The following is a 19,067-nucleotide window of genomic DNA, read 5'->3' as shown; positions in this document are numbered from 1 at the left end:
GAAACATCAGGTGCAGCTTCCTGTCCGGGTATCGTTACAGCGCCTGGAGGTGACCCCTTTTTAAATGGCCATCCAGCCTCATGCACATAACGAAATATTTTAATGTTAAGAGAAAATGTGAACATGCTTAGAAGAGATCAATGTCACCGATGCCCTCATGATTTAGCAGCTTCATACTCAAGGGTGAAACTAGTCCGCATCCTCAGATACTGTGTCCAGTACGACAAGAGCACACGTACACGGGCCCCGCTCGCCCGTCCGCGGTGGCCCTACGTGCGCCCCGCGTGTGCCCGTCCCGAGTGCACGAGGAGCGCTCGGTGAGCACACCAGGGAGCATAGGAGGGGCTAACTGGAAGGGAGAGCCCAGCTGCTGCTGCTGGGAGGCTGGGCCGGTGGCGGCGGCCGGAGACAAGGAACCTGATGGCACCGACCCTCCCGCTCCCCTCTGCCGTCTCCTCCCTTCAGCCCGGGGTGCCTCCAGCATCCCAACCCCTGCGGCAAAGCCAATTCTGATTTAAAAAAAAAAAAAAAAAAGGCAGAAAGAAAAAAGCCCTCCCCCCCCGCCCTCGCAGGCCCAGCAGCCCGGGCGGAGCGCGCCGCCGGAACCGCGGAAGGTGAGGGGCCGCGTCCCCGCGGTGGGTGCGCGCCCCGCCCGCCGCCGCCGCCCGCCGCCGCCCGCCGCCGCCGCACCATGACCGCTCTGAGCGCCGGGGTTACAGGTTAGTCGCGGCCGCCGGAGAGCCCGGGGGGTGGGGGGAGCGCGCCGGTCGCTCTGGTCCCGGCCGGGCCCAGGCGGGCCGGGGGCGGGGGGCGAGGGGCGAGGGCCGGGCGCGGGGAGCGGAGCGAGCGCCCCCCAGGCTGCGCGGGGAACGGGCGCGGGCGGCCGCGAAGCGCTTCCCTGCCCCCGCCGCGGGGTGCGCCTTCCCCGGCCTCGGACGCGCGCTGGATGCCCAGGGCCGCCAGACCTCGGCCTGCCCCGCCGGCACCCGGGGGCCAGGTGCCTGGGGGTGAGGCGGAAGCGCGGCGCTCCCCGGGGCCGTCGCGCAGGTGTGAGGGCCGCCTGCCTCGGCAGGTTTCCGGGCCGGCCTTGCCCGCCCCGCCGCCAGCCTCCTGCGCACCGCTCTGCGCCTCGCATCCCTTCCTTTATGAATTGGCCCGTTTGAGTGGCTGTCATTAGGGTGGCCACACGGCGGGCAAAGCAGGGTCCTGCCAGAGCCACGCCGTTTTGTCATTGAGCCCTTAAGAGACCGGTGTGGGTCGCCTGGCTGGAAACTCAAGGCGGGCCCAGAACCCTGAGCCGGGTTGTGTCTCTCTGACTCAGATTTTCCTCTTTCCGGGTAGCGAGATAACGCTAAACTCAGGTCCTGATAAATGCTTGAAGTATCATAGGGTAAATCTTTCAATTTGAGGCATAATTGTTCAGGGAATATATGATCAGGGATGCGTGTTCAGACACACTCAGGTTCAGGCCTCGGAAGGATGTGTTTTTAATCTCATGTTTGTACAGTTATCAGCTAGGCCTGGATTTCCCTGGCGGTGAGAGTTTGTGTACCAGGAGGTCCGGGTTGGCGAAGACCTTTAATAGGGATCAGAAAGTAAGAGGTGGCTATTTTTAAAAAAAATTATGATTCACATTTTCATAGCTACAACTGTGACTTGAAATTAAATAGGAGAGGAGAGGTTGGCCTATGGCAGTTATCCGCAAGGCAGATACAGAGCAGGAATGGTGGGTTTTTTTTAACATTCAAAGATTGTTTCAACAGTTCTAAATAAAAATCATGGCTTCTCAATCCTCTACAACAACAGCAAAAATGTATTTCCTAATCGGTGGGCTTTCGTTCTGTGGGCCTTTGATGTTGGATTTTCCATTCATCTCTAGTATATTTGATCCAGCTATTGCTAAAACCAGAGTGAAGGAAAAGTCAAGTTTGAGAGAAAAATGAAAAAATGAACAGGTTGGATGGACCCACTTGGAGTTCATAGAAGATGTGACATTTTGGCAGAATAGATGGTAAGCATACTAGGGGCTCTGTAAAAGTTGAAGACAAGCCATGTGAAATGGTGGCAAACTTTAGCTATGACATAGTCGAAAGAGGAAAAACATTACACTTGTAAAAGAAAAAATATCAACTCGAAGCAGTAGCATTTGCTTGCGGTTTAGAGAATTGAAGTGTTGGGTACCATTTTTTTCTTCTTCTTTGGGTATGGCATTTCTTTGAAATGAGTTCCATTTGCTTCTCTTCTCTTTCCTGCATCCATTGTGAGTGTGTATATGTGTGTGTACACTGGGGCAGGCATGTACATATTTGTTTCATCCTTTATCAATGATGCTGTGGTAATTTTAGGATTTTCATGGCTATGTGAATATATCCCAGGGGAAGAGTCACAAGTTTGTGAAGATAAAAAAAAAAAAAAAAATCACATCTCCCCATAACATTGTATCCCAGTGTAAACCAGGCGCTGGGCTAGGAGCTGGAGGTTCAATGAGGAAAAGAGATAGACCAGGACCTATGAATCCGTCAGGAAAGACAAATATGCAATCAAGTGGAGAGACAATGAGATAGCCTATTTTCTAGTTTTGATTTGGAAACTATGACCTTCAGTCTAAAGAAATTATAAATTGCCCCCCACCCAGTATCAACATTTTGGAGGTTGTCATGTTGTATGATTCTTACCTGTCTCAAGGACTTGTGCAAGAAGTTTTTACACCTTCAAAACTCTTTGTGCGCAAACTTTTAACATTTTAAAATTAATCCTTTCAATTTAAAAATAATTAGATATGAAAGAAATGACAGAAATGGTGATGAAAAGAGAATAAACAACCATAGTCCCAATAGCCTAATACAAAACATTGTACTATCTGTGTATTTTTAAGACTATATGACTTTTGTGTAGCTGTGGTCATGTGTTGTACATTTTTTTATGCTGTTTTTTCCATTTATTATTTGTCATAAGTATTTTTCATGTTTCTATACAGTTTTCTTCCCTAAAAAATTATGCCCTATGAATATAGGCTCACTTAACATGGCTATAACTCTATCATTGGATATATGCTGTTTCCAGCTTTTCATCATCATAAATAATGTCCTGATAGATAGTTAGAGTATAGGGATTTATTTCTATTGGAAGTTATTATTTTTCATGATAAATTCCAAACAGTGATATTCCTGGAAAAAATGGATTATCTAAATTTTTAAGTAGATATATATTATATATATATTTATGGAAATATATATAATATATATTATAGGTTACGGATATGTACATAACTCCAAGTTGGCTTTCTAAAGGTTATGATTCTGAATAAGATGATTATTATGCTTCCTGAGGTAAATCTGCCTTCTTTTCAGTATTTGTGGATCTTATTCCCTCTTTTACAGGAATAATAGAAGATAAAATAGCTTGGATTTATGACCTTTGCACTATATAAAGACTTGACCTTTAACAAATTCATCTGAAATCCAGCTGATAAAATATACCTCTTAGAGTAAAATCAAAGTAGGAATGCTATAAAAGTTGTAAAGCTGAATAAAAAGAGTAAGTAAATGCGAGGTCTTTTAGGAAAAAGTGATTTTTGAGCTCAGGTGTCTAATTCTGCTTTTTGCTTTCCTACTCAGACTTCAAGTAAATGATCAAAGGAATTTATATAGTGAGAAATCTGTGCCCTACAGGTACAGGGAGAAGAAGACCATTTGTTCCTAGGCTGTCAACCCTAAGGCATATCTTGTAGATTCAGTACTGATGGAACTGGGCTCATGAAACTGATGGGTAAAACTAAGGTTCAGGTCACAATTCCCTTTCTCAGAGATTTGTACAAAAAATAAGTAACAGAGCTTCTGCAGAAGCCCTTAATGTGAAGGGGTGAAGGGGTGAAGGTTAAAGATGGAGCATTCTGTGGGTAAGACAGAATTCGCTGACTTCTGAGGCAGTTTCTCCATGAGACCCCAGGGCAAGGGCAGCCACACCAAACGGAATGTGCTCAGATGACAGGGGCTGACCCTGTGAGTCCAGAGGTTGGGGCAGGAGACGGGGTTCCGGGGAGGGAGTCCAGGACAATTAGAAGTATGAGAAGTCAGAGCACTGCAGCCAAAGGAATCATTTATGCAGAGATCAAGAGTGAGACTTATCTCCAGTCATGCAAAGGAAGGAGATGAAAAGAGGACTTTGTTTGGGGCAAGGATGCTATATGTGGAAGACAGCCAACACAGACACACAAATCAGCGCTCTTCCTGACGGGGAGAACAGAGCAAATGGAACACGGGCCTTGTTCTAAGGGAAATATAATAATTATTTTGTTTTAGATGGAAAAATATTCAGATGAAGATGGGTTATCATGGACCAGGAAAAATTAATTAAAAGTAGCCCGCATGTAGATCTAGCCTGGTGAACACTTTGAATTTGAAAAATAAAAAAAGGAAAATATTCCATCAGTGTTTTTATCAAGTTGAAAAAAACTATTCACAAGGGAAAGTTTAGACTAGCTTCATTCTCCTCCTCCAAAATTAAAGGATCAGTAAAATAATATACTGAAAATGTGTAATTCTGAAAAATAGCAGAAGACTGTTCTCTTACGATACTGGTATGGCTCAAAATGAAATATAAAAAAGATGAAGAAATACGTATTAGGCGCCTGCTACCAAAAGACATAAAAGGTGAGGTAGAAGTATGTAAAAACAGAATAGTTCAAAAAATAATTATATGAGAAAAAAACACCTTATAATAATAAAAGTTGCTATCTTTAATAAAGTTATAATTACAAGCTTTCTATATATAATACATACACTAATTATCATAGCATTATAGTGTAGATAGCCAAAAGTATTCTTGTGTGTATTCATTTTGGGCAACATGGTCCTTAGATGTAGTATTTCCTCAAAAGGTCTGTGACCTACGATGGGATAAGGAAGCAGAATTTCAACTTAGGAAGTAAAGTAGACAACAGAACAGAACTAGAGAGGTGAAGAAAGAGGAGATTGTTTAAAAACATGAATGAATTCATGATGAAATAGAAAAGCTTTAGATCTGATAGAAAAAAAATAAAGCCCAGCATTCCAGTCTTTAAGGCCTATTAATGTATAGCTATCTATAGGAGGCATCAGTGTGCCAAGAACTAAGAATGAGGTCAAGAAGGAGAAAAATAAGAATGGGGGCCAATGAAGAAAGGTGTTGGAGAAACTGGGCATGAAATTCTAAGGATGGGTAACTGACCTCAGACTACAAGAATGGAAAAGGAGAGGTGGATGGTGATTTATCAATAGAACAAATGCTAACAGAACTTGGTGGCTGAACCAACAGAATGAAAAGGAGGGGTGGGTGAGGAATGAATCCAGGACCTCAAGCTTGGGTGATTGTGGGCATTTTTGCTCCTATTTGTAATGCCTAGGTAGAACAGCTAATCACTTCTTTACCTTTAAGTTAACTGTATCTACAGGTTAACTCCTTTGCTTCTTTATTTCTTTATTAGTTCTTTATTGTTATTATGAAATCCACAGGAGATCAGCTTCACGTATCACGTTTGGAGTAGAGGAAGGATTTTTTTTTAATTACTTATTATTTCTGAAAAGTACAAATTATGGAGGCCTGTGTCAGACAAGATACAAATTTGTATCAGACAAGATATGTCAGTGATGGCTTAAAATACTATTGAGTATATGTTATTAAATTTGCCTGGGGTTAAAAAAAAAGGTAATTCAAGTATGGAAACTTCCTTGGCTTTTCCTCCCAGGAGCTGAAGCTCAGAGAATAAGATAAATATTGTAAATAAGGAATTTAAATTTTCAGAACTAGAGCTTGTTGGATTAGTCTTTCTATTTCTCTCAATTCCATATGTCAATACTTTGTGGAGAAAAGAAATTTTAAACTCTGGGGAACCTCAAAACAATTTTCTACTTTTTATTAAGTAAAAATTGAAAGCAATGTTAAAAGCTAGTTAGTTCAACTAGACAAATTGTTTTTGCTTTGTTCCTTTCAAGAAATGAATAGCCATATTCTAGACTAGAAAATTATAGTAGAAAAGTCAAGGAAAAACCAAATTTCTTAGTTGTCTTCTCATAAGACAAAAATGTATTCTTGTATATCAAATATATTCAAATATATTTCAAATATATTTAAATATATCAAATATATTTTTGTGGAAAATTCTGAAGTTCTCTGAGGAAAACTTAGAATATACTTTATATACATTCAGTTATAGATCAAATTTTTGTCTCAGATTTCTATTTTACCTATATTGTTTATACCAGTCTCTCTTATTTTTTTCCCAAATAACCAGTCTTGACTCTCACCTGTCATTTCTGTAGTGTCAAAATGCTCTTCTGAGCATCTAGACCAGTGGTTCCATCACTACTGGGACCAGCACTGGGAGACTGTGTTAAGAATCCCCTGGGGAGTGTTTTTTAAAAACACCATTTCCCATACTTTACCCTGCAAGGTTCTGTTTTAGTATGTCTGAGTGAAAGATGCCCATGGTTGAGAATGTTTACAAACCTCCCTAATGATTCAGATGTTAACCATCTTTGGAAACTACTATTTTAAAACATTCACCATTGTCCAAATTTTGTGAATTCATATTACAAAATTAAACAACCACACACATACATAAATAGATAGCTCCTTTTCATTTTCCATACTATTTAACTACTGTATGGAAAAGTTTTGAAAACCACTGTTTTAACCGTCCATCTTCTTTGTCCAACCATTGCAAATTCATTACAAGGTTGATTAACTACAATAAAAAGAGATAATCTCCTTTTCTGATCTTTCATAATATTTAAATGATAGTAGCAGTTTCTTAAAATAATATGCCCGTCATTGGACTATTGGATGATGAAAACCCATGAAACTTCTGCCACGACCTGGAGGAAACTGGACCTTTCTAAAAAAATTACACCATCAGCCTGTGGTGATTTTTAACTCTGATATTCTTTTCTTAAAAATTTCTTACACCTACCTTGTACCCAAAATAACTCAAAATTAAAAATGCATATCCTTTCTAAACTTGGAGTGAAAGGCTAGGGCTTGTTAAAAGGATTGACTGAATTTTCTGAGTAGAGAGGTTGGAAAGAGGCTGGTCAGCCTACATGTGTGAGCTGATCGCCTCATTTTGTAATCAATGCAGTGATTTAGGAGACAAATACAACTTCTAACCCTCTCCTACTAATGGGCTGTTGGCCTGCAGGGTGCAGTGGTGTTGGGACATCATAGTCTATCCTGAATTCCTTTACCAAATCTAGTGATTTTTAAAGGTCAAAGAAAATTCAATTTTCACAATTAAAAATGAAACAGAACTAAATCTTTGAGGAAGTAATGACACTGTTTTGAAGTATTTGTAGAAAGAAGTAGAAAAAAAATATGCTGCTTTTCTTTGGGATTTAGGAAGTAGACTCAGTATAAAAAGTGGGGAACCATTTTCTGTTTTTAATCAGTGTGTTGACAAAAGGAAACGAGAAAAGAAGAGACTGCGGTTGGAGATGGCCCTTTGAAATGTTTAGCTTGATCTGTTCGGTGGCCCATCTTGGGTGGCTCTTGCTATCCTGCTGAGACTGGACCACGCATGTAACACTGTTTTTGCAGGGCTGCATCCCGATTTAGCTAGGGCCAAGACGTAGATGAGAAAGCACCCAAATGAAAAGTGCATTTGGAGAGAGAGAGGCAGAGAGATACAGAAAGAGAGATTGCCGCTGTGATCTGGGGTCCAGTTTTAACGATGTTTTAGTTTGCCTGCTAAGTGATGTGCTCTGCTGTTGCTAAGGCAGACCTAGGACTCAGGCAGCTGCCTGCCTTTCCTCCAACCACTAGGAACCAATTAGAAGAAAAGATGCATTGCATTGGGCCAATTAAGTTTCAAGAGCAAAGGGTACTTTGGGAACAGGAGACACTTGCCCCAGGGCATTGCAGTCTAGGTGCTGCCTTGCTCTAATTTAGTTTCACTGCTCAGACTTGGGAGAGGCCAGAACTTGGAGACTCCCCATCTCTGTTCGCTGGGGAAAGAGAACGTTCTATTCACAAAGCCCTGGAAAGGTCAGCTTGAAAGACAAGACAACTGAATATCATGGGGGTGAAGGTCAGAAAGTGACCTTGGGTAAGGCACTTACCTTCTCTAAACTTCATTGTCATCTGTAAAAGAGGAATAACAGAGACACCTGCTTTACTGGGGTGTGGGGATCAGTTGATGAGATAATCCACGCAAAGCTCTTAGCCTCACACATGATAAATCCTCAGCAAACGTCAGGCGTCATTTGTTTATGCTTAAAAACTGATGATTTTCATATTTTACTTGTCTTAAATTACAATGAAATTCATCACTGTTGCAAAACATTTGAATTGTACAAAAGTGCTTGAAGTTCAAAAGTAAGTCAAATTCTCTGCCCATTCTCTCCCTCCCTCCCCTACCTCTGTTCTCCCAACAAAATGGACTCCCTGGGTTCTAAACTTGCTTCCAGTTCATGTGGATCTGGGCAAGCTTGCCTCAGACTTTTAATCTGTACAATGGGGAGAATACTAAAAACTACATCAAAGAGGCATTACGACCTTGGAATAGTGCCTGGCACAGAGCCAGCTTTTGATAAATGTTGGCTCTCATCTTTCAAGTGAAAAAAAAAAAAAGAATGCATAATGCTTAAGCTTGATTCTCCTCTAAAATTATGTACAGTAACTTACAGACCACCATGCTACCCTGAGTTGATAAAATGCATAAAATTATGAGCAGCTTCAAGAGTGTGTTAAGAAATTTTATCATTGGAAGTCTCTTGGGAGGCCATCTATTGCAAACTCCCAGATGTGTGTGTAGTCATTCTCTCTGAGAATATCCAGAAAGAAGTGTACCATTTCTTGGGATGGCCAAACACATTATTATTAGAAACTTTTAGATTAAACGGTTCTTTTGTTGACTAAACAGCTACCACTTGCTAACTTCTGATTGGTAGCTTCTATTTAGTCTGGATTTTCCTTGCTAGAAGAACAAAGAACACTACAAAATAGAATCACAACCCTGACAGTGCCCTGAGCTTTGCATTTTGTCTATGACAGAAGGACTTCTCTCAATAAAGCTCTTCTTTCTGCCCTAATGTAATCTCTGCAGAAAAACATACACTCTTTTACCCATGTATCATGTCAGATCTGTTTTCTATTTTTCATGTTCTCAGCACATTCGGTCAAGAATTTATGAGACTAAAACTAACTCTAAGAAATGAAGAAATCTGTCATCCTTAGGAAGTTAAGACAGCTGTCTCTTTACTACATGATGTAAGATTATCAGATAGGAGTTAGTAAATGCTTCTTTATGTGTTTTTTTTCCCCACAATTTAGACAAAAGATGATAAAAGCGTAATAGACTATTTCTAGGATTCATCCTCAAGGAAAAAGGCTGGATACATGAATAATAACTTCAGCTATCTGAAAGTGACATTTAGATAGATTTGATGAGGCGTTTGATGATTTCTTACCAGAAAAAAAAAATCGACACATTTTTATAAATGTGTGGCTGGAATAACTATAATGTGACTCATATAATACAAATGGATTCCGTTTTAAGAGAGGAGTATGTGTGTAGTATTTTCACAAACAATAATCAATGCTAAGAGAGTTTAGAATTACAAGGTTGTATGATAAAGTGTTGAGGGACTTACCTAGTGGCGCAGTGGTTAAGCCTCCAAGCTCCCAATGCAGGGGGCCTGGGTTTGATCCCCGGTCAGGGAACTAGATCTCGCAACTCAGAGTTCGTGAGCCACAACTAAGACCCAGTGCAACCAAATAAATAAATAAATAAATATTTTTTAAAAAATCACACTTTAAAAAAAAAAAGAAAAAATGTTGAAAAGTAGTTTTCTTTTTATTACCTATTTTATAATGTACTTAATTTTTAATTTAATAGTTCCGTGAATCACTTTGTCTTGGTTCATATCCTGGCTCATCTCTGTACCTAAATTTCTTCATCTGTGAAGTGGTTCTTGTAAGAATCGAATGACATGATGTATGACATGCTTAGAACCAGGCCTGGCATGGGATAAGCCCTCAGTAAACATCTTTGTGGGAAGGAGTCTTTTACATGGCGGTCAGCTTAATTTGGGAGGAAATCAACTGATAAGCTCACTACTTTACCATGGGGAACTTCTGTGTCTTCCAAAGCGTTTCATCTCCTTTTTGTGGGTTTTTTGGTAGATTTCTGTGTGTGTGTGTGTGTGTGTGTGTGTGTGTGTGTGTATTTGAGGATTGTTTTCCTTTTTATACAGCATTCAGACTGGGGAAGATCTCTTCAGTTTTACATCACATTCTAGCTATATCACTTTCCCTTAAGCACTGTTGATTGTTAAGACCGGGAGGCAGAGCATCACTGAACAGGAAACCCTGGGGTCGCTGGGGTCCAGCGTGGGAAAGCACCACGTGCCAGGCTGTCAAGGCTGTAAGAGGCGGGCTCGTGGAGGGAGGTGCAGGGTGCCCAGGCAGCACGGGACACCCGTCCTCGGTGCCCAGAGCCGAGCACTGAGTTGATCTGGGCTTGAAGAACTCGAGGACAAGTTTCAGACCCTCGAGACGGGGAGACAGGACACTCAGCTGGGCAGAGAGAGGTGCAGTCACCCCAGGCTCTGAGGCCCCAGGGTACCCGGGAGTTGGAGGAAGGGCCAGTGCTAGGTTAAGTGTGAGGCAGGGCAGAAGGATTTGGGGTAACAGAAAACAGGACAGAAATAGTGGGGTTTTCCTCCTAATTTAAAACCACGGCATAAAATGTTATGGTTGTGTATTCATTTGTTCTGAATGGACATGTCCTCTGTCAGGAAGAAAATTTGGCCAGACAAAAACAGACAGTCTAGCTTTAAGAACCAATGACGTTTGTCAGCTCCAGCTTGAGGAATAAGCATCCCCTTTGGTCTTCACATTGTTATTATGATGCGCTGAAGTACAGTGGAAGCTTTTAATATGCATACACCAGGCATATGGGGAAAGGCAGGAAACTCTTCTTGTTCCAATGGAGATATATAGGGTGGTTTGTTTTTTCGGGTTCTGTGGCCATTTAAAAAAAGAGGGAGACGTAGAAATATTGAAATAAGAATTGTTTGTAATGCCCACATCAAAAAAAAATTGGTAACATCGAATTCAGTTGTCTCCCAAAATATGTGGTGATACCTTTCTCAACAACAAATTCAACATTGGTGCTTAATCTAGAAGATGTGCTTGTATCTGTTTGCCCAGCAAGGCTTTACGCATGTAAGGTTGTAAATGAGTTTAGGAGACCGGAAAGACAAGGAAGGGCAGATGTTTGAAGGTGGTATTTATTAATAGTTAGGGTTTTCTGTGCCTGCCTATTTATTGACAGAGAAAGATTTCACAGGATACTGCTAGATGAAAAAAAAAAAGCTGGTTACAAAACAATGTTTAAACACAAATACTTAAAAATAAATATATGCATGGAAAACATACAGTATACGGAAAAGAAGATACTAAAAGAGATACACTCCAGACTTCCCTGGTGGTCCAGTGGTTAAGACTGTGCTTCCACTGCAGGGGGCACGGGTTCAATCCCGGGTCCGGGAACTAAGATCCCGCAGGCATGACGTGCGGCACGGCCAAATAAATCTTAAAAAAAGATATACTCCGTATCCCATTGGAGAGTAAGCGCTCCAGCTAAAGGAAATTTCAGGAGGAGAGAGAGCGTATTTGATTATAGCTCTGCTGCGGCACTTTGCCTCGTGGCTGGCACAATGTATGCACTCAACAAATACTTTGCCAAAATAATTGAGTGCCTAGAATTCCTGATGGTTTTCACTTTGTTTCTCATTTCGTTTTTATATTTCTAATTTTCCTACCACAAAATTTTTGTGTAATGAGAATAAAATTAAAATAAAGTGAATTTCTTCTAGTTTAATGTAAGGTTTAGGTATCTGAGGTCTAGGAAGGGACCAGTTGGTTGGCTGTCCTGGCTTGTTTGTGAATCTCGTTATGTCTGGTAGCACAGATACAGAGGCATATTGGGGATCAACTATTCAATCGGAGGTGATGTGGGGCTAGCGATGAGGTAGTGAAAGAATAAGAAAACCAGCAGGTGGAGGTTGCAGAATGAGAGCAGAGTGGTCAGAGGCTCACCTTTAATTATCTCCTCTGCTTTTAAATTAAGTATGTCTGCTGTGTCAGGAACATGGGGCATTCAGGAATTCCAGGAGGAAAGAGACCAGGCGTGTTTTGCTAGTGCTGAATCCACATCACCTAACACGATGGTTTGGATGATTTTTTTTTTGAATGAATGCACTTATGTAAGCATGAATGAATGAAAAACCTCTGCTGGCAATGAAGGCCACTCCGCCAAAGACAAAGAAGTAAAGCTTGGGGAGAGAAGTTAGAGGCATATTATTGAACATTTTGTTTTCTTAATTTCCTTCCCAAATTGTGACAGCAATGAGATAAAAGCCTACCCTTAAATGTGTGGGTATCTTGGATAGGACAGTAGCTAAATGATTCCACTTGAACTTGTAAAGACCCCAGAGTTTGTGCACATAAATGACCGGAAGACGAGTTGTTGATTTCGGTATGTCACCAGTTGTAATGACACCTAATGACTAGAAATAAATCAGTGACTTCTGTCTTCTTTGGGGGCTTTTTAGAATAAAATAGGTGCTGTAAGTCTGCTAGAGTGGTATGTTTCTCTCGTCTACACTTTTATTCCCAAACATCAAATCTTTCAGGTGTAACAAACAAATCACACGTAGAGACAAAAACTCTTTGTGAGTTGAAGTAGGGAATAGGAAGCACCGATGTGGGATCGGCAGCAGAGGACAGAGGGAACACAGCTGGAAAAAGGTGCTGAAGCAGTTGAGAAAGGTTGGAGGGTGGCGGGTAACGGGGTGTTTGGCCAACTCAAGTGGAGTGTGTGGGTGTGAGTGTGAAAGAAACGCAAGTGAAAATCCCTGGCTCTCAGTGTCCTTGAAACATAAGGTTAAATAAGCTCCAGGAACGCCTTGCTGTTCCCATCACATGTCACGGTGCCTGGTACCACAGTGGATTCGTAGTATTTTCTGTGTGAATGAATGAATGGGAAACAGGATAAGGGGAGGTTGCCTGGGTTACAGGAAAGACCATCTCAGTGTGTTGGAAAGCTGATTCTAGTATAAAAGACAGGACATATTAGAAAGGGTGATGTCAGGAATTCCCTGGTGGTCCAGTGGTTACAATTCTGTGCTTTCACTGCTGGGACCAGGTTCGATCCCTGGTTGGGGGACTAAGATCTTGCAAGCTGCACAGCGTGGCCGGAAGAAAAAAGGGGTGATGTTTGTGACCATCCAGACCTGAGGTCCCATGGCCTGGAAAGGGCTCTAGTAACGGGGATAAAGGGAAAGGGGCCTTGGACATACGTGGAGTGAGGAAGGAGGAAAGAAGTCACCAGTGAGGATCTGTGACGAGGGAATCTGTGCACGTGTGGGGATCTGCCTGTGGGGACTGGGAAAGTTCAGGGCAGTAGGATCTGGGAATTGAGAGGAAGGGGTGAAGTAGAAGTATGTCGGACTGCTAGCACCTGTCCTGTTGATTTTCAAGTGATGATGGTGTTGGCATGGCTACAGGTGAGGGAGAAGCCACGTAGGTACATGACTCAGTAATAGAAGCTGCTGGCCATCGACAGACGGTGACGGAAACTGTGGGAACAGATGCTCATTTGAGGGGTTAAGTACAGAGGACAGGCACACGGGACAGCAGGTAAAGGGCATGCTAGAAACCATAATGTAGAAGATGGAAGATTCAGAAGACGAATGCAAACCCAAGAGAGTTCCAAGGAGAAGAAAAGACCCACAGGGTTGCAAGTACCTCACAGCTAAAGAAAAATGAATATATTTTCTTTCGGTCCAGAGAGAGCTGGGGTGACCTGAGGAAGTAAAATATTGCTGTCAAACAGACTACAAAACTGGATTTTAACTATTTAAAAGAGAGCCATGAACCGAAGTGTCTTTTCTCCCTGAGTTGCCACTAGCTGTTTCCAAGTAAAAGATTCACCAATGAACATATTACAACTGCAGACTCCACCCACTGTTGAACTATTTAAATACCAGCTACTTTTAAGAAGTGTGAAAAAGCAACTGGAAACCCCGCTTGTCAAACTTAGTGCACTGCCTTATGGAGGACACTTCTGTAAACAGAGAAAAAAAAATATCGTGTTATAAGTACATGATAGTGATAAGGCTAAGATACACAGAAGCAATTTCCCATCAAAATAATAAACGTACCTAGGATACTTAAATATTCCTCCTGGTCTTTATCAGGGGAATAATAGGTTTGCTGTACTCAGTTATATTGATTCAACATGAATGAATGTGTATGACAATATTTCTGTATATAAAGGAAAATTATTACAATTAATTGCCTCAAATTAATGTTGGATTCTTCATATGTTTGTAACTTGAACTTATTTAATATTATTAAATCAGTTATAGTTTCAGTGATTCAGGAGCTAGTTGTTGATAAATACATATTTGTTGAGTTTTAATATATATGTGGATTAACCAGGTTTTCCTGGGGACTGTTTGATTTGGTGACACTTTTGTATTAGGTCAATTTTGAAAGTAGATGATAACTGATGTCATTCATTGTAGTTGCACTGTTTTGGTGGCTCAAATATCGCCATCATGGAGATTTTTTAAAAAAAGAAATTCTGGATGTCTACTTCTCTAAGATAACAAATCCATAATCAAAAATCGGTTTTGAGCCGCATAGCACAGGGATATCAGCTCGGTGCTTTGTGACCACCTAGAGGGGTGGGATGGGGAGGGTGGGAGGGAGGGAGATGCAAGAGGGAAGAGAAATGGGAACATATTGTATATGTATAACTGATTCACTTTGTTATAAAGCAGAAGCTAACACACCATTGTAAGGCAATTATACTTCAATAAAGATGTTTAAAAAAATAAAAAATAAAAAAATAAAATAAAATGGGAATGCAAAAAAAAAAAAAAAAAAAAAATCGGTTTTGCTCCAGATGGAATATTAGTAATACAAGGTGCATGGAATTCATATGTGAAGATTTCACATTTATACACCAAAATTTTTTCAGACCTTAACTTATGGCCGGATCACAGAGCAATAAATGCCCATCCATAAGCTGCCACTGGCTCAGTGGAAAGGTAGTATGGCTGGTACCTAGACCTATACATTTTTCTTGTATCATCTTTGAACTACACTGTAAAACCTCTCTTTATTTCCTCCTTTGCGTTGTGTGAAATCTTGAAGGATTTCTAAAAGATTCTGTATCCAGTTTTTGGGTACATAGGAGACTGTCATTCAAGATGCATCCCAAATTGAGGCCACCAGATGTTCCCCCGCTCCACAGTAAATCCGAGAACAAGCATAATTTGAATATTCTGCATATATTTACATATCAATGTCAAGAGTCCCTAACTCCAATTATGTAAAATAAAATTAATTAGTGCAGCCTCCTGCAAAACCCATATTCAAATCCAATATTCAGGGCAAGGCAGCCTGGAAATACCTAGCACATCTTAAAGGCAATTAGCTTGATTTCTTCTGGGAATAAAAGGGCCAGGCAGATGCACCTACCTTGGTGCATCAAGGAGAACAGACATAGAGGTAGGCGCTCGAACGCAGGGAATGGGATCAAAGGCGGTTGGTCCTGAGCTTCTCTGTTCTCCTTCCCAGTGAATGTTGCACACATTTACACAATCTGCAAACACATTCACGTTCTTCTCCTGCTCCCACGAGGATTGAGTGGCACTCGCTGTCCTTGGTTAGGTTTCTTTCTCCAGCCCCAAGGAGCAGCAGAGAGCAGAGCCAGTGCACCTTCCTGGTGATGGAACTACTGCATTTTCCTGACTCGGCGTCGCCATGGCTGTGTGCTGCCTGGAGGACCTTTACCCTCCCTTACCTGCCTTTAGAAATTCTCCTAATCATTCCTCAGCACCAGTTTGGTCTACTACGAACACCTTAGACTTTGTAGTCAGAGCTTCTTTTAAAACCTCAAGTTTGCTTTGGTGACCTTGGTTGCTGCCTCGAGACTGGACTTCCTCATGCTTGCATAAAAAGACAAGATGCTTCCTTTCTTCCACCAGTTGTAAAAATTAAATATCATTGCTAAGTGCCCAAAACATAGTTCATATCCAGAAAATGTTAGCTCCTCTCCTTCCTTTAAGACTCAAGCCAGGGACTTCCCTGGTGGCGCAGTGGTTAAGACTCCGAGCTCCCAATGCAGGGGGCCTGGGTTTGATCCCTGGTCAGGTGACTAGATCCCACATGCATGCTGCAACTAAGAGTTCATATGCCACAGCTAAGGAGCCCGTGAGCCGCAACTAAGATCTGGCACAACCAAATAAATAAATAAATATTAAAAAAAACAAAAAGATTCAATGCAGGTATTAATCAAAGGAGAAGTCTCTGTGGGTGCAGGGGTGATCAGGCACCGCCTGCCTTTACAGTATCTCCTCCCACATTTTTGCACTTACATTTGCTACTTGTGTCCTGAGGGCCCAACGTGTAGCTGCTGGATTGTGGCTGGTGGTAGCGATGGCTAAAGGGAGGTGACATGTATAGCAAGATGGGGATGACTCAGAATTGTGGAAATCTAAGTGGAAAGCAGGCATTTCATCATACCCCTCTTCAGTATGCTTTGGGTTTACTTCAGAGTTGGTAGAAGAATTGGTATAGTTACAAAATTCATAAAAGAAAAAAACGCTTTATTTAGAGTAGGTTCTGCCCCATTCTCTCTGGCTCCCATCCACTATGGCAAGGACAAAATTGGGAGGTCAACTTGGGTCTATCCTATTGTTGGAAATAAATGTCTGTGAGTGTCACATTAGATTAACCCCAGGGGAAAATTCTGAGAATGATCTGAGTAGTTTATCTGGACTGGTCAGCTGTGCTCTGGCACTGACCACCTTTAAGTGGAGACAGCTCTAGGTATATGAACATAAACCTCAAAAAATTTCCTATTCATATGTGAACCCTAAGAGGCAAAGCTATTTTACCCCAGTTAATCCAGACCCCAGTGGTCTCTAAAGTAGCACACAGAATGTTTTATGATGTGCACAAGACGATCTGTTGGGTTGAGAGAAAAAAAATTCAAGTTTTTTTTATTAACTTTTATCTCATCCTTTAAAAATTCCTAGCTGCATGTATTGATTATATACAGTATAATAGAACATGGGTGTAATTAACAAATGCCTAGGCATGCATGGGAGACTCTGTTTTTGTGATTAGGGTAAGGATGGTTTAGGGCACTAACACCCTCTCCATTTCCGCTTCCAGACTGTGGTTTTGAACTTGCTCCCCAGAGCTAACTTCAGCATGCTCAAAAGGAAGCAGAGCTCCAGGGTGGAGGCCCAGCCGGTCACTGACTTTGGTCCTGATGAATCTCTGTCGGACAACGCAGACATACTCTGGATTAACAAGCCAGTAAGTTTCTTTTTGGAAGTGTGGAGAGGCCCACGCTGATATAAAGGAAATTTGATTCATTTAATTCAAAACTCATGTAGCTTTGGCTTTGAAATGTCTGAACTGCATAGAACGTGGATGAGTCTCGGAGTCTGCAGGTTGAGAACAATCCCGATGAAATAATGAGGTGCCGCTGTGAGTTATTCACAGAGGAAGGCAGGGGAGGTGGTCTGGGTCCCCCTCCTCCCCTCAGAGTCACGAAATGTGGAGTTAATACCACTTCTCAGGTTGACCCAAAGCTGGAGACCGAGATGGGGAACCTGTTCGACCAGACTTCCTCTACTTAACCTTCTCATGATGCTGGAGTCTGAAGTTTGGAATTAAAGGTCTCCTTCTGAGTTGCACGGAAAGGTTAATGAGATAGTGGATAGTGTCTCTGAAGGACTTGGTCACCTTCTCTGCCTAATTAAGCTGAAGGGAACTGGAGGGGATGCCTGGCTACACCAAGTGTCATTGTACACGAGACAGTGTAGCAGCCAGAGCTGGGGCGGAAGGCAGAGTCACAGGGCTGGGAAGCTCAGCTCTAGGGTCCTGAGCGGTATAGACTCCTTTATCAAACCAGCAGCAGGGGCTGAAGTCAGGAAATGAACCGCTACTCTCACAGTGCTTGCCTTTCCCTTGACCTTGACCATGATAAAGATGATCGGCCTTGGTCCCCCGTCCTTTCCCGTCTAATCTGTCCTCAAGACTGCTTCTCGCCTGCTCGCATTTCTTTCCACATTTCCGTGTCTGTTTACGTCACCCTTCTGCTTTACGATCATTGAAACATCCCTGTTACCTACGGTGCAAATCAAAATGCGTCAGTATCACATGCAAAGCTCTTTATATGGTGGTTCTAACTTGCTCAGCAACTGCCCTTTCCGGCATCTACACTCTGTTCCCTTGTCTGTGGCTTCCTGCTCCTCCGAGATGTTCGGCCAGTTCACGTTGTTTCCTTTGCCCGGAGACCCTTTCCCAGCAGCTCAGATGCGTCACATCCCCCTCACCCATGAAGCCTGGCTCAGATGTGACCCCTGCCCCCGTCCACTCTGAGTTTCCTCCTTTGACCCTTCCCCACCACAGATGGAATGAACCTCTTCTCTTTCCACTTATCCTACTTTATATGTAAGTAGAAATGATATTGTATATAAATATCTATGTTATGCATATCAGACTGAAAGTAATGATGAGTCAAAACTGTGTTGTTTCCATTTGTGTGTCCTCAGAGCCCAGCATAAGTTCTGACACATAGTGGGTCTTCCATTCATGTTTAGAGAGTTTGAACGGAATAGACAATAAAGCAGTCGCTAACTTTTTCTTAGTATCCACCACATACAGAGCTTTCTGAGAACTTCTGAAGAAGGTAGTTTTATAGATGTAGGCGTGTAAACACTAACTAGAATGATTAATGCTTAATGAGAATTCATTCTTTAAATTCACGACAGTTTTGTTGTGGGAGAACCCATCTTTTGAAACTCTTTTGTAATTAGATCCTTTGTGTTGGAGGCCCAGATGGGGCTAAATTTACACACTGATGTTTATTGAAGCGCTTCCTAATTGCCATGAAAAGTACATCAACTTTTAAAGTTAATCATCAGTGACTTGTATGGTATGGAATTAGCAGCATTATGTCTTCATGCAAATCTTACAACTGTCAGATTAGTATTATA

General features: G+C 41.8%; 1 protein-coding gene across 6 annotated transcripts in view; it reads left to right on the top strand.

Annotated features, from left to right (window-relative positions):
- Positions 1-258: 258 nt before the first annotated feature.
- NALCN (sodium leak channel, non-selective) overlaps positions 259-19,067 on the top strand; it is a 280,557-nt gene continuing 261,748 nt past the window's right edge. For 5 of the 6 annotated variants that reach the window (XR_005017238.1, XM_036831753.1, XM_036831755.1 and 2 more), the window contains exons 1-2: positions 658-719; positions 17,233-17,379. Coding sequence is in view for 5 of the 6 variants with exons in the window: in XM_036831753.1 (XP_036687648.1) it covers positions 17,272-17,379 (108 nt within the window). In the remaining variant the exon portion in view is untranslated. Of the gene's footprint in view, positions 318-657; positions 720-17,232; positions 17,380-19,067 lie in introns of those variants that run through there. The other variant, XM_036831751.1, reaches the window with a different exon arrangement.

The sequence above is a fragment of the Balaenoptera musculus genome, chromosome 18, assembly GCF_009873245.2.
Source record: "Balaenoptera musculus isolate JJ_BM4_2016_0621 chromosome 18, mBalMus1.pri.v3, whole genome shotgun sequence".
Taxonomy (NCBI): Eukaryota; Metazoa; Chordata; class Mammalia; order Artiodactyla; family Balaenopteridae; genus Balaenoptera; species Balaenoptera musculus.
The sequence above is the reverse complement of the archived record's forward strand: the minus strand, read 5'-3'. Positions and strand labels throughout refer to the sequence as shown.